The sequence below is a fragment of the Ceratotherium simum genome, chromosome 4 (genome assembly GCF_057802395.1).
Source record: "Ceratotherium simum simum isolate JZ-2026a chromosome 4, ASM5780239v1, whole genome shotgun sequence".
NCBI classification, from domain to species: Eukaryota; Metazoa; Chordata; class Mammalia; order Perissodactyla; family Rhinocerotidae; genus Ceratotherium; species Ceratotherium simum.
The window spans coordinates 42,577,749-42,590,595 of record NC_141903.1 but is presented as its reverse complement, the minus strand read 5'-3'; the positions used below and the strand labels follow the sequence as shown (position 1 = coordinate 42,590,595).

The 12,847-nt window shown below is 47.9% G+C and overlaps 1 protein-coding gene across 1 annotated transcript in view; it reads left to right on the top strand.

Annotated features, from left to right (window-relative positions):
• Positions 1–12,847, top strand: part of LOC147917271 (uncharacterized) — a 60,218-nt gene that overhangs the window by 37,651 nt on the left and 9,720 nt on the right. The window contains exon 3 of the mRNA XM_087429828.1: positions 3,852–3,892. Coding sequence (XP_087285954.1) covers positions 3,852–3,892 — 41 coding nt within the window. The remainder of the gene's footprint in view (positions 1–3,851; positions 3,893–12,847) is intronic.

The window sequence follows — 12,847 nt, the reverse complement described above, 5'->3', positions numbered from 1 at the left end:
TTAAAATAACTCCGTTATTTAAAAATATATTTCCTTCAAGTTTTTATATGCATTTTTTACATAGTTGTAATTATCATATACTATACAATTTTAATCCCGTATTTAACCTAACATTTTATTGTAAGCACTTTATATATCCCTCCATTTAAAATAATCATGTAATATTTATTATGTAGATGTAGCACAATTTGGCATAGTATTTATTGAGCACCTACTACGTGCGTGCTAAGTGTTGCAGATACAACACTAAACGAAATGGACCCAAGTCCCTCCCTCATGGAGCTTGCATTCCACAGGTGAAGGGATTTGCCCTAGATGAGGCTGGAATGTGCCAGAGCTGGGATTCAAACCCAGGGGCCCTCCTAGACTTGTGCTTTTCTCACCTTACCCCAGAACTCGCTGCCCCCGGGGACACTCCTCTCATGGGGAGCATAGACGGTCCCTGCCAGCCCCTCTGGGGAATTCAAGGACTCAGCGGCAAGGCTGGGTCAGGGATAGGAGAGGAGCTGCTATTTCTGCAGAACCCTCTGCTTCCTGAACCACCCGCAGCAGCCTTGCGCCAAAGAAAGGCTGAATGCCTGACCACTAGGGAAGGGTGGAGAGAGGAACTTCCCAAGGGGGATTTCAAGGCAGGATGGGGGTGCTCTCTGTGCTTGGGTCAGAGAGTGACACCCTCTTCCTGGCTGAGGGGGGAATCCCTTTGGATTTCACTGGGTTTATGGGAGGAGCCTATTGGCCTATTGTTTTCCTACTGCTCATGCCCTCAAGGGAGGAAAGCTCAAGACCAGGGTGTGTCAGAGGATTAAATCAGCCTCTGGCACCTGAGTGAACTGGGGCTCCTTGGGTTCATGGCTCAGCTCCCCCCTTCCACTGCCCTCAGCCTCAGGCTGCCTCTTGATGCCCTGAGACCTGCAGCACTCCCACTGGGCAGTGACATTTTGTTTTAACACAAGGAAACAATCGGCCTCCCTCACTAAGAAAAAAAGATACAAGATTGTTCATTATAGCCTTTACTCACAGTAGCAGTCACGTGGAAACAATCTAAATGGCCAATGTTTAGGGATTAAATAAAATAAAATGAAAGTTTGCATTCAATGGAATACTATGCAGCCATTAAAAATCATCATATAGAAGAAAATTAAATGACATGAGAAGTGCTTATAATAGATTTAGTCAAAATTCATGACTAAAACGTACACAAAACAGAATATACAACATGATCTCATTTTTTAAAAATACGTCTCTATATGCATAGAAAAATGTCTAGAAGGATGCATACCAAGTGTGAACAGTAGTTATCTCTGGGTAATGGAATTGTAAATGACTTTTGTTTTCTTCTGTTTTCAATATTTTCCAATTCCTTCAGTGAAAATGCATGTCTTTTGTAATCATGGAGAAAAAAAATCCTCACAATATATATATTAGAGAGAGAAGAGAAAGAGAATGTCTCCTTTTGGCCTGTACTTAGATGGCCACAGGCCCCACCCAGCCTTGGGAGACGCCAAAGCCTGAGAGTAGCGGGGTAGGGGCCAGCTTGAGGAGAATTAGCCAGGTATCATTGTCCAGGTCGCATCTTAAATGTCATCTCCGGAGAGGTCAGCTGACCACACGGCCTGGCTGAAGAAGGCCCCTCCTACATTTTCTCTCCCTCTTTCACCCCATTTTTTCCGTCTTCGTTGCACTTGTCCGCATCTGAAGTGATCTGCCTGCTCATCTGTTTCCTTGGTGATTGTCTCCTCCGCCAGAAGACAAGCTCCCTGAAAGCAGGGCCCCTGCCTGCCTGCTCCCTCTGACTTCTCCTCAGCAGAAGGGGCCCAAGTGGGGTCTTGGTTTGTAAGGAATGGAAGACTTGCTCAGCAGCCCCAAGCTTTGGGCATGGATCCTAAGGCTACATGTGACAGTGAGAAAATAAGAATAATTTCACAGGAGTCTAGAAACAGGCAGATAGCCAGCTCATGGGGCCAGAATTGGACGAAGCCCAATTCAACCTGGAGAACCTGGTCCAGCTTGGTAACAACGGCTGCCGTTTACAGGTGTTGTGCAAGTGCCAGCTTTGTGCTTTACATTTTATAAATGAGTGAAGGCAGAAGCAATTTATCTTTGCCTACCCCTTACCCCTTACCCCTTTGCTTCCAGCACTCCTGCTGCTGCCAGCCCCTCTGTCCTCCAGCTGACGACTTCAGCTCTTCTCTTTTGAACCTGTTCCAGTCAGTTTCTCATCCCAACCATTCCGCTGAATCTGCCCTTGACCAAGATCACCCGTGACTCCAAGATGCTAAATCCAGTTATTAATTCTCTGTCCTCATTTGACTTGACCTATCACAGTGGATTGCTCCATCCTCCTTGAAACCCTTTTTCGGGTTTCCCTCTTATTGTACTTGGTACTCCTTTTCAGTCTCCTTTGCTGAGCGATTGAATGGGGCTCAGTCCTTGGACAGCTTCTCAACTGACAGCCACCCCCTTGGTGATCTCATCCTATGTCGTGGCTTTAAAGAGCTACATGCTGAGCACTCACTAATCTTCATTTCCAGCCTAGACCTCTCCCCTGAACTCCAGACTCATATATCCACCTGTCTATAGGCCTCTACACTTGAATGTCTAAAATGCATCTCATACTTAACATGTCCAAAACTGAGTTCCTTATCTTCCCCCAGACATGCTCCATCAGCAGGCTTCTGCAATCTGATAAAGGCAATGCCATCCTCCCGTTTGCTCCCACTTCCAATCCATCAGCAAATCCTGTTGGCTCTACTTTCTAGAATCTGACCGTATCTCAAAACCTCCATGCTACCTCTCTAGTCCAAGCCATCATTGTCTCTCGCCAGGATTTCTGCAATAGCCTCCTAACTGGTTCTATCTATGCTCCCCAGTTTATTCTCAACACAGCATCCAGAGTGATCTTGTTAAAATTTGAGTCACATCATGTCACTTCTCTGTGTAGAACTCTCCGGTGGCTCCCATTTGAGTCAAAGCTCAAGTTCATACAAGGACTTTCCTTTAATGCTCTGCACACTCTGGAGCCTCTCACTACCTCTCTGATCCTCTCTCTTACTTCCCCTTTGCTCACACTACACTTGCCACACCACCCTCTCCACTGATCTTTACCATGTCAGGCAGGCTCTCACCTCTGGGCCTTTGCACATACTGTTCTCTCCACCTGGAAAGCTTCTTCCTCATTAATTCTCAGGGTTCGTGTCTTCATTTCTTTCAGATCTTTGTTCATGATTCACCTTCTCAGATGTCTGTGCTTCCCTGGCCACACTATTTAAAATTTCAGCATGCCTTCCTGCCTCCTCCTCCAACACTCCCTTTCTCCCCTCCTGCTTTAATTTTCCTCCAGAGCACTTACCTCTTCTGACTGCTATATATTTTCTTTCTTTCTTTCTTTGGTTGTTGATCTCCCCCAGTGGACTGCAAGCTCCATGAGGGCAGGGTTTTTGTCTGCTTTGTCTACTGCTGTATCCCCAGAGCCTGAGGACAATGCCTGGCATATACTAGCTGCTCGATAAGTATCCATGAATAGTTATCTGAATAAAAATGTATGAAAGGACCACTTACTGTCTATATAAGGCCTTGAGGCAAGGTGGAAAGAGCACTGGAGTTTCTGCCAGGGTAGGAGCATCAACAGGCCAAGTGAGAAAGAAATGACCCAAGTGGAGAGTGCCCCTGTGTAGAGGTCACGGTGCCTGTGTCTGCCCTGGACCGGCATGCAGCCAACTCTCACCTCTTTGGCTTCTGAAGAACTCGCCACAGATGAGCACTCATTGCTCAACCTCCGTCCAGGCTTGCTTTGCCCGAAGGCCCACCTTCAGCACTCTGGCTCAGTCATTTACTTTCCTTTTTTTCTCCAGGTGCCAGAGTTTGTAGCCTGTTGGAGGAAAACAACATCAAGGTAAGAGAACAATAAGACTGTGTCTAGTTTAGGACTTCCCAACTTAAAAGGCCTTGGAAGGTATTCAAGAAAGACCAGAGTGCTGAAAACGTTGGCAACTGGATAAAGTGAAGGTCCAGGAGACTCGTGTTGACTTCCTGGATAGAGGGTGGGCACTGGGGACAGTGAGCACAGCTCAGTCTCAAGGAATGGATCATCAGAGATGGCTGTGAGGTCTTTAGACCCAGGGAGACAGTGCTTCCCTTAGGAAAACATGGCAACCTCCCCAAAGCCAGGCAGTCATGGGCCCACAGCCTGGCCCTCTTGCTCTGATTCTTTGCCTCCCTCCGGACCTCTCCCCTTCCTCAGTCTCTCTGGAGATTCTACACAGCCTGCTGAAGTCAGACCAGGCCTCAGCAGAGTGTCTAGGGCTTTTTTTTAAGCAACGATGGTTTAGTTCTAGATCTAGGAGGATAGACTAGATCTTCCAGCGTAAGGGCTCTCTGATTCTATGTTAAATCTCAGTCCAAATTTTAAAAAGTGAAAACACTCATTAAGTAATGGATGTGAGGGAATATGCACCCAGATGTACTGCTGATGTGATGGGAAAAGGGGCAGCTTTTAAAATGTGTCTAGCAAACACCATATGATCTTACTCATATGTGGAATATAAACCAACACATGGACAGAGAAAATTGTATTATGGTTACCAGGGGCAATGGGGGTAGGGGGTGGGCACAAGGGGTGAAGGGAGACATGTATATGGTGATCGACAAACAAAAATGTACAACCAAAAATTTCACAATGTTATAAACTATTAAGACATCAATAAAAAGAAAATTTACCATCTTAACTAAAAAAAAAAAAAAAAAAAAAATGTGTCTAGCTTTTGACCAAGCAATTCCACTTTCCAGAATTTATCCTAGGAAAATAATCACATTTGTGCAAACGTGTATGTACAAACATATTTATAACTGTATTGTTTATAATAGGAAAAAAAGGAAATATCAGAAAGCCCAACAAAAAAGGAATTGGTCATTTAAAACCTGGCCCATCCACGCAAGGGCATGTCATGTACCACAATGACCTAGATGTATATTTATTGACAAGAATAATGTTTGCATATATTGCTAAGTAAAAAAAAGGAAAGAAAAATGTGGGAAAAGCGTACAAAACATGCAAGGAAAGCAGCTTTGGACTCAGCCTGGAGGGTTGAAATCCAAATCAGTCTCTTAACCAATATGGGAACTCAGGCAAGTGATGTAGTCTCCCTCAGCCTCTGCTTCCTGCCTGTAAAATGGGTGTAATAACACCTGCCTCACAGAGTGGTGAGGATTTGGGGGAATTAACACATCTAAAGGCTCCAGCACAGGGTATGGCATGTGGTGAGTGCTTAGCAGATGGGTACCCAGATGAGATGAAGACTAATAGTATTTTTGCCTGTGTATAAGCCTGGAAACATTCTGGTTGGTAGAATTATGGGTGATTTTCAATATTTTTTTATTTTTCTACAGGGAATACATATTACATATACAAGGATGATGTAATAAAAAAAAAAGGGGGGGGGAATAACAATTGAAAAGGTTAAAAAAAAATTGTACTACATTTGGTAGGCAAGCCAGCTGAGCATCCCCCAGCCCCTGGGGGCAGAGCTCTGGAGGACTGAGGTAGGGGCAGGGAGGAGGGGAAATTGGAAGGGCAGTTGGGGAAGGAAAAGAAAGAAAAGGATGGTAAGGGCTGGTCCCCAAGGAGATGTACCTCAGAAGTACAGCTCAAGCCCCTGCTGGCATGCTCCACACTTTGGCCCCTCCCAGGGGAGTCCCTGGTAGGAGATATGGTGACTCAAGGCCCATCTGTCCCATCAGATGATGATGAGTGCGTACAGCCAGCTTCAGCTGCTGAGGAAACCTGACTCCGGCACATCTGACGAGGCTCCCTGTGGCTCCAGCCCTCAGCCAGCTCCTCACTCACCTTCAGAAACCCAGCATCTTGTCCATGTCCAGAGGAGGAAAAGCAGGGAATCCTAGTCAATTCCCAGAAGTCATCCTAAAGGATGACTAGCTCCTCTCCTCTTTGGCAGCCTTGTGGGATTCATCCTCAAGAGCAGGGTCTCCCAAGCAAATACAACCTTCTGCGAAAGAGAGCTGGTGACCACCCAAGGGCTGCCGTTCCAGCTCCCATCCCCACCCCAACCCCACCAACTGCCTTCCTAGCCAGTGAGTCAGGAAAAGCTCTTCCACATTAATAAGGTTTATGCCCACCCGTGCCAATTCATTGAGCATTCTTGGGGCGTGGCTCATCCACATAAGTGAATTTTCCATAACGTCTGGTCTCCCCCAGGTCTGAGCTCCAGGGTTCTGGGGGTGAAGTGGCTTGCCTCCTGTCCATATCCCCCTCTGCAGGCCCTTAAGTAACTAGCTTCCTCCATGTCAGCCATCGTTCTTCCATCTGCTTTCCAGTTTCCCAGAGTTTGCTGAAATCTCTCATCCACTGATGTCTCCTTTACCATTCTTTTTGCTCTTGAGAGTTTATATCATTTTATTTCTTGAAGGGCTTTTTAGTGGCACTTCAGGAGAGAGAGGAGATTGGGACATGTGAGTAACCTGACATGTTTAACTGGAGGCCCTGTTGTACTTCTTTTGGATGGATGTATCTCTAAATTGTGTTATAATCTTCCTGCCCTGTTAAGCCTCTGTTAAGTAGCACAATGACCGCATTTAACCTTTTATTGATAATTCAGAGTCATCTTTATGAACATACATGTTTACCTTGGAATTACTAAGCTAAGTAGAGCTGTCTCTCCGTGATGGGCACCAGGACCACTGTGCTAAAATTCCCTAAACGTTTTTTCATGGCCATCTCTGTCTCTGGCTGCCTCTTGTCACATTTATTTGTGGTAAGGGTGCCACATTACAGCACGTTAACTTCTGATTTCCTCCTTTTAAATGGCTAAACCGGACGACTGTGCAGGGCATCCCCCCGACCCCACCCTGCCCCTACCCATTTGCCACCCTTCCCCACACCTCCCACCATTTGACCTTTGTGATTTGCATCAACCAGCCTCCTTGTCCTCATGCTTCCAGTTGGGTTTGGCCAACCGAAGACCCCTGCAGGAGATTAGAGAGTAATGTTGCGGTGCTTTGGGATGCTTCATCTCCCCAGCTCTCTCCTTTGCCAGGCCTTAGGTCAGCAGGGTGTGTGTTCTTCACCCTAAAGCTACAATTCGTACAGCTCTCTCTTGCTCTATAACCACTCCCTTTTCCTTCTACCTTCAGCCCGTGGTGACAGCTCCCACTGTTGCTGGCTCCAGGATGCTTCTCCTGCCCTTATTGTTTCCCTTCATCCTGCTCACCCCCTTGTGAACAGTCCTTCCTTAAGCTCTCCTCTGTTACCTGTGGAGTGTGCATGTGTTTCCTACTGGGACTCTGACCATTCAGAAACTTCTTCTGGTTTGCATCTAAAACAAGAATAGTCCCTGAGGGAGCCCTGAGAGATCCTCCTAGGAGTCCTGTGTATGAGCTTTGGGACATCTCTGGGCTACTCAGTGGCTTTTTAAAATTCACTTCCTTACTTTTAACTGTATACATACCAGAAGGTATTGGATTAATGACTTCTCCATACAGGGAAATATTACTTATTGGAGTGTTTTGAGAAGGAAAATAAGCATGTAAATAAAAGGAAATCAGGATAGGGAATTTATTATGACTTTCAGAAATTATGTAACAGACTGGAAAATATCAACAGTTTCAGAAAAGGATTAAATACTTTCCGGGATAGCAGATCCTTCCTGGGTCTTAAGGTAAAGTGGATGGTTGGGGGACATCAAGGCCATGTCTGGATTCCCCCAGATGTGACGTTAGGAGTCCCTCAGGTAGACCTGCCAGGTCTCTGTGCTTCCAGATCAGCAGCTTCTTTGATGCTTTTGCTCTGAGGAGTACCATGTGCTCTTCTGTCCACTGGGATGAGAATATACTGGAGCCCAGAGAGGCCACAGCCTTGCCCCCAGTCACACCTCACACCCTAAGGAGTGCTCGGAGCCCAGTTGTCCTGCAGCCACCTCGAGATCAGCTTGCACTGCAGACTCTCCTGCTGGAGCACTCCCTGGATTCTCTTGCCTCCTCACCCTACCTCCCAGTCAGCCCTCAGTTTTGTTTAATTTGTGCACCACTTGAAGCACGTGTACCTCAGGGAAAAAGTAGAATCAAGAACTCTTCCTGACCACCCATTTCCTGAAGCATAAAAGGGAAACATTTCATAAATGCCTCTTAAAGAAGACAACAGGAGCGCCAGCCCCGTGGCTTAGTGGTTAAGTGCGCGCGTTCCGCTACTGGTGGCCCGGGTTCAGATCCCGGGCACGCACCGACCACCACTTCTCTGGCCATGCTGAGGCCACGTCCCACATGCAGCAACTAGAAGGATGTGCAACTATGACATACAACTATCTCCTGGGGCTTTGGGGAAAAAAAAAAGGAGACAACAGGAAAGGGTAGTGCCACTCTGGCTGGCAGGGGTCACCACTGTAGTATTTCACAGACAGGGACGTGAGGTGGCACATGGGGGCTGAGGTCCCAGCCAGGGCAGCAGAGGCACAGCCCTCAGGGCCTAGGCCTCCCGTGGCCCGCTCTGGCAGAGCTGTGGAACCTCAGCCCTCCTGGGCAAGAAGAAAAGGCCTGGGGGCGTCACCCCCATCTCACAGGGAGGAGACTGAAGCCAGGGTAGTGGAGAGGTGCCGCTTCTGTGGAGAGACACTCTTACACCCTGGCTTTCTTATTAATGATTCTTTTACCTCTAGAGATTTTTTTTTAATTTAGGGAGTGGGGATGGGGCAGTTGGAGACAGGTTTGTTTCTTTGATGTGGCTACCCTTGAGTGATGTAGCGTTTATCAGTTTAGCTTGTCCTCTTCCGGCCCACGCCACTCTGTTGTCCCTGGGCCAAGTGAGCCCAGCAGGGCCCCTCAGCGTCCCACCCAGCAGAGGTGCAAGCGGCCCCAGGCCCCTGCCTGTTCACTCTTGCTCTGTAGATGCAACGCTGGGAGGCAGACATGCAGGGACACCGCCAGAAGAGCCAGCCTGGGGCTCCATGGTGGAGGGCCCTGGAGGGCTGGGGGAAGCTTCTGAGGCCTCTCTGCACAGCTCCTCCCACAGCACAAGGTTCATGGTCCATGAACTTCTGGGACTGTGGATGGGGCCCAGGTGGGCAGAACACCTGCGTAGTGTGGAAGCCCGAGTCCTTTGTTGTCCTGTCTAAGCTGCCTGTAGTTTGATCAGAGTATGCTGGAGGTAGGCCATTGCTAGGGTGGCTGCCACTAACCACATGGAGAGGAAGGAAAATTCTCAGCTCAGGCACTTAAGGAGCCAAGCCCGATGCGGTCCTCAGCAAGATGTTGCAAGTTCCTAATCTGGACCCAGAGGCCAGAGAGTTTGGGTATTATCTGGAACCCAGAGTTGGCTGTTACCCACAAACATAGACACCCTGAATGGGACCTACACCCACACACACACAGGGTGTCAGAGCCTCAACAGTGCGTCTGGCCTGGGTAGCAGTCCCTGGGAAGTCCAGCTGCCACCTCTCGATAGATGGCCCTGTAGCAGCTGTGCTGAGTGAGCCACTTCCTTGGGGCGGGGTTAGGGCCCACCTTGTTTCCATTACAAACTGATGCAACCAACTTTCAACAGACACTGCCAGGGAAGAAACACATTACAACAGCATGCTGCAATACTTCCTCTGCAGGAGGCTTGCTCACATCAGCAAAGATGGACCTCTTCCCACCCCAGTATCTCACTCTACCGAGCTGCAAGTGCCTTTTATCAGACCATTTGAGGCCTTTGAGTGGATCTGCTTTTCCCAAGGAATTAAACCAGTGGCTCTCAATCCTGGCTGCACATTACAATCATCTAGGATGTTAAAAAATACTGATGCCTGGACCTTACTCTCACCCCAGAGATACTGACTGAATTGATCTGAGTTGAAAAAAAAATTTAAATCTTTATTGAAGGATAACATACATGCAAAAAACAAACAAACAAACAAAAAGTGCAAACCATAAGTATAAAGCTCAGTGAATTTTAACAAAGTGAACTTACCCCAGGTGACCAGCCTTCCAGGTCAAGAAACGACACGAGCATCTCTTGGTGCCCCAAAAGGTAACCACCATTCTCACTTCTAATGGTATAAATTAGTTTTGCCTGTTTTCAAGCTTTATATTATATAAATGGAATCATACAGGATATATTTCTTTTGTGTCTGGCTTCTTCCACACTATATTGTGTTTGTGAGATTCATCCAAGCTGTTGCTTGTAGTTGTTTTAGTTCATTCATTCTCATTGCTGTGGAGTATTCTACCATATGGATATTCCTCAATTTATCTATCCATTCTACTGCTGATGGATACTTGGGTACTTGGATTGTTGTTTGCAGTCTGGGGTTATTATGACTACTACTGCTATGAGCTTTCTAGTGGTGTCTCTTGGAGCACATTTGTATGCATTTCTGTTGCGTATGTACTTAGAAGTGGAATTGCTGGGCAAGTATGGATATGAGTATGTTCAGCTGTGGTACCTTATGCCAAATAGTTTTCCAAAGTGGCTGTACCAATTTACACTCCCTCTAGCAATGTGTGAGAGTTCTGGTCACTTCACATCTTTGCCAACAATTGGTATTGTCTGTCATTTTCATGTTAACCATTCTGGTGGGTGTGTAATGGTATCACAATGTGGTTTTAATTTGCATTTCCCTGATGACTAATACAGTTGAGCACTTTTTCGTGTGTTTATTAGCCATTTAGATCCCCTCTTTGCAAAGTGCCTGTTGAAGAATTTGGACATGAGTATTTTTAAGAAGCTCCTCAGGTGGTTCTAATGTGCAGCCAAGGTTGAAAACCATTGAACTAAACCACAAGTTAGCATCTCCTGCTCTGTTTCTCGATGTCCTGCCCTTGAACTTAGAGTATTTGGGATCTGAGGGGGCCTCATGGACGTGGGGAAAGATAACCTTCACCTCTCACACCAAAATGAGCCTACTAGGAAGAAGCAAGAGAATGGAACTGGAGTTGAGGCAGTTGAGAATCTTTGGGAATGTGGCCTCCACTTCAGAAGGGTCTAGGGAGGGCCTTTGGTGTCCACAGCTGCCACAGACATTTCCTGACCACAAAAATGACCCCTTGCTGGTTCCCCCAGAGCCCCAGGCAATCATGTGGAGAAAGTGGAGGGGCCCCATGCCAGGTACTTCCCAGTTTCTGGGCCAGCATGAATGGGACACAGCTCGTGTGGGGGTTGTGGTCAGGTTGAGGACAGTGGAGCATGTGTTCTGGGGACCTGTGTGGGGCTGAGGGAGGCCTGCTGTCTGTGGCCTTTCTCCTGGGTGAAAGAGCAGCCGGTGGGCCCTCCCACATGGGTCCAGGCCTGGCCAGCTCTTGAATTCTGTGGGTTTGCATATAGGTGCCAGTTGTTGTTTCCCTCACCTGTAATGATCTCCTCTATCTTCTGCTCCCCACCTTGGGGGCCCTGCTTCAGCACCTTCCCTGGCCACCCGACCCCTGCTTGACCCCCTCACTCTTCTGAGCCCCTGCAGCACTTAGAGTGAGAACAAACAATATGGCTCCTGATTACAGACTGCCTCGTAGTGAGTCCCCATTGTGTCATCTCATCCTCACCTCTGGACTGCAACCTCATCCCAGGGACTGCTGGGCACTTCTCTGTGCTCCCTGACAGTGAGGAAAGTGGCATTTGGTAACTCAGTGACAACATCCTCCAACTTGAGAGGGAAGATGCAGTAAAAATACAGACCACACACAGAGTCAGCATTTTCCTTCCCTCAGACTTGAGCTGTGCCGGTGTCAAGCAGAGCTGCCCTGTGTGGGCGCTGTATTGGCACATGTGCCGCATGTCTGGTAGGCGAGCAGTTCTGTGCAGTGAGTCTGGAGTTGGACCACCGACAGGGGGCTAGGATGCTTGTGCCTGACTGGGTATGCATAAAGGCCCCTGAGGCACAGGGGCTGTGAACACCCTGATGGAGTTCACCGCAGTGCCCAGAGCTCAGTGGGGGGACACCTCGTCAGTGCCTGTCCCATGTGTTCTTTGAAAAGAGCAGGGTCCACCTTCTGTTGACTGAAGTCCTGCCAACTCTGTGACGTGAGATGAGGGGCAAGGGAGCATGCGGGCAAAGTTGACATTTTGGAAGCTGGTGAGCACAGAGCCAAATCTGGGCTCTTGGTTGTGCCATATCCTGTGGATTCAGGCCCATCTTGGAAATCGCCCTGGACATAGAGCATTTCATGTTTGATAGTCCAAGTGCGGATGCTGGGGTTCCCTTGATTGGCCAAAATGGTAGCCTGAACCAGCAACCAGAGTGCTGTCTGAAGTCTGGAATAATAACAGGAAGAACACTCTCTCTGGCAGTATATGCGAGTTCCAGTTGCTTCACATTTTTGCCAACGACTGGTATTTTCTGTCCTTTTCATATTGGCTACCAGAGTCTCATAAAAAGAGAGACCCCTTTCCTTCTACTGAGTCTGCATCCCAGCCTCTCCCCTTTCTCCAGGGCCCCCACCCAGCAATCATGCCCTTCAGTTCTCTCTTTCTGTGGTGCAGCATTTGGCATACTCCTGCCTCAATTTTCTGTGTAATGCTTCCCTCCACCCCCTTCCCCGTGGAGAACAGTCATGCTGTCTGCCTCTCCCGGCCAAGATTCTGGAAGGAGATGTGTCCTCTCTCCTCCTCCTCCTCAACCACTCATTTATTCAGCAAGTGTTTATTTTACACCTGCCTGTGCCAGGCACGATGGGGTTCAGTGGTGAACAAGACCCCGGCCCTGCTCTCATGAGGCTTATAATCGAGTAGGGAAGACAGACATAAATTATTAACACATGCTTATGTAATGGCAGTTGTGATATGTGCTACCGCAGCCCGACAGCACAGGCCAGTGCCCTTGTGCACTGTACACCTGCAAACTTCTGCTCGTCCCTCGAGGCTCAGCTC